We start from the raw sequence: 2,553 nt of genomic DNA, 5'->3' as shown, positions 1-2,553 counted from the left end.
CGACGTCGTTGCCCCAGTAGTCGACGTGCTCTTCGACCGACGAGCACTGGTCCGGCACGGTAATGTCGTTGATGACCGAGGCCTTGGCGCCGGGGTAGTTCGACTTGGCACCTTTCTTGCTTTTGAGCCAGCACGAGCCGCCGTCGTGGCGGTTCCAGACAAAGAGACGACAGCCGGGCGTGTTCTTGCAGTCGGCGCAGCAGTCGTCGGCCGACGGGCGCGCCGTGCGACCGATGTCGTTGCCCCAATAGTCGACGTCGGCTTCGATGGGCGCGCACGTGGGCAACGCCGTCGCAGCTTGCAGCGCGAGCGCCACGACACCCGCAAAGACCGAGGTGTGCATGAGCCACAAAGTTGGAAAGTGACGAGATGCAAATGCGAGGCGTCGAGTTAGCCAGGACCACGGCTTGGTGCAAGAGAGAGTCAGAAACAGACGCAGAGACAGCAACTGTCAACGTCCTTGCGCCGGACACGTATTGTCGACGAGACGACATGTATATGCAGCGTTGTATGAGTCTGGTTCTGCAAACGCGCCCAGATGGCGACGGTCCGAGTTTGCCCCGGCATTCGCATCCGCGTAACATGGGAAATGAACATGTGGTATAATGTGATTACTGGTGATCAAGCGCTGTCGCAGCCACACGTTAGCGCTCTTGCAGGGTACACAACGTTACCTTTTGACGAACACAAGGAGCTCCGAAGTCTAGGTACCGGTATTTGAATTGGTAATGGGACGACGATCCATGCGCTGCCTTTCGCGCCTCTACGGCTACGGTGTTGAACAAGAAAGCAACCATTACTTTGTAACTTCACTACCTATTAATAATGCGTTGAGGAGTTTGCTCGCCCTGTACCGGTACACAGATGAGTGCGTCAAGTGCAAACGAGGCAATATGGATGTGAACGCGTTCTCACTCATACATGCTCTAGTACTGTATGACAGAACTACCGGTAGAGTGCAGTGCGTCCGACCGGGCTTTAAGATATACTGTTGTGCATCTAATTTATTGCATTACCGGTACCGGTAGTGGTGTGTGTCCTTTTTACAGTACAGTAGTGCATACAGTTGTGTGACTCTATTTGAGAATGCTCAAGCAACTGAAGGACAGCTTTATCCTGGCTTTATCCAGTAGAGTGCGGGAGCATTTGTCATCGCATGGTCAAAACATGTGGTGGGGTCGATCATAAGTCTGCTACTGTACCGGTATGCGAGCCTACACAGCTCTACACAGCTCTGCAGTACCTTGTGCATTAAGCTGGAGCACATGCGGCTTGGAGGCCAGCCTTTACCATTGAAGTCGGTTAAAAGTGTCTCGCGCACTAATGTACTATGAGTACAGCGCTACGCAGTCTACAAACCACGCTTTTTACACGTACAAAACACTTACAGGGTCGCTGGCGTGTCCGTTTATGCGAGAAATCAAACCAGAACGCAAGGATTGCTTGTGGCGCGGCAGTTGATGGCGCGGTGCTCCACCGACTTTAATTTTCACTCCAGTGTTTCCCAAATCATTCGAATATATCACACTTGGCATAGCTTGTGGCTGTGACAGAACCTTTTGAGCGGTAATCAGCTATGCAACACACAACACATGTTGCGTTACTCAACGCACCCGAGGTGTGCATGAACCACACATGTGAAAAGTACTACAGTCTGTAAGATGCAAATGCCATGAGTCGAGCGCAGGACCCACTGCGCGCCCATCGAAGCCAACGTCGACTATTGGGCAACGACATCGGTCGCACGGCGCGTGCAACGGCCGACATCTGCTGCGACGACCGCAAGAACACGCCGGGTTGCCCGCTCTACGTCTGGAACCCCCACGATGGCGGCTCGTGCTGGCTCAAGAGCAAGAAGGATCCCAGGACGCAATCTCCAGGTGCCCAATCGGCGACGCTCGAGGTGACGCCTGCACGCACGACGAGCACACCTGCGCCAACCACGGTACCGCCTGTGCCCACGACCGAGACGCCCGATCCCACGAGCGCCACGCCGGAGCCGACCACATTTCCGTCGAAAAAAAGCGACCACGGCCACTCCCGTGCCCAGTACAGGCACGCCCGAGCCTACGACCTCGGCACCGCAACCGACGACCTCGACACCTGCGCCCACGACCGCCGCGCCGGAGCCCACGATTAAGACGTCTGTGCTAACGCCTGCTCCAGTGGTTTCGTCGCCGGCACCTTCGACGAACAGCACGACGCCCAGCGTCCACGACATTCGCACGCTCAAGTACACCGCCTACGAGCTCACGTACGACTGCAAGGAGCGCACAGCGCTGCGCTGGTTCTACGTCATGGGCAAAGATGTTGGTAACGCGAAGCGTCCGGGGTCGTTCTACGAAGACCCGAACATGCCCGAAGGTTGCTTGCAGCAAAAGTCGACCAAGGCGTACTCGAATGGCTACGATCGCGGTCACTTGGTCACGTCCAACCACATGGATACGGACGCCACCATCGCCCGCGAGTCACACTACATGAACAACGTTGTGCCGCAAGTGTCGACCTTCAACCAGGGCATTTGGGTCCAGACTGAGAAGCTTCAAGAATGCT

At 55.8% G+C, this 2,553-nt stretch overlaps 2 protein-coding genes across 2 annotated transcripts in view; one reads left to right on the top strand and one right to left on the bottom strand.

Annotated features, from left to right (window-relative positions):
• Positions 1-343, bottom strand: part of SPRG_20995 (DNA/RNA non-specific endonuclease) — a gene marked incomplete at both ends in the record, with an annotated part of 1,911 nt that extends 1,568 nt beyond the window's left edge. Inside the window, one exon of the mRNA XM_012350689.1 lies at positions 26-343. Within this exon, the coding sequence (XP_012206079.1) occupies positions 26-343 (318 nt within the window). The remainder of the gene's footprint in view (positions 1-25) is intronic.
• Positions 344-1,672: 1,329 nt separating this feature from the next.
• The window catches only part of SPRG_20994 (hypothetical protein), a gene marked incomplete at both ends in the record, with an annotated part of 1,294 nt that continues 413 nt past the window's right edge, over positions 1,673-2,553 (top strand). Inside the window, 2 exons of the mRNA XM_012350688.1 lie at positions 1,673-2,013; positions 2,051-2,525. Coding sequence (XP_012206078.1) covers positions 1,673-2,013; positions 2,051-2,525 — 816 coding nt within the window. The remainder of the gene's footprint in view (positions 2,014-2,050; positions 2,526-2,553) is intronic.

The sequence above is a fragment of the Saprolegnia parasitica genome (genome assembly GCF_000151545.1).
Source record: "Saprolegnia parasitica CBS 223.65 unplaced genomic scaffold supercont2.68, whole genome shotgun sequence".
In the NCBI taxonomy this organism is placed as follows: domain Eukaryota; phylum Oomycota; class Saprolegniomycetes; order Saprolegniales; family Saprolegniaceae; genus Saprolegnia; species Saprolegnia parasitica.
This window is presented reverse-complemented; position numbering and strand designations above follow the sequence as displayed.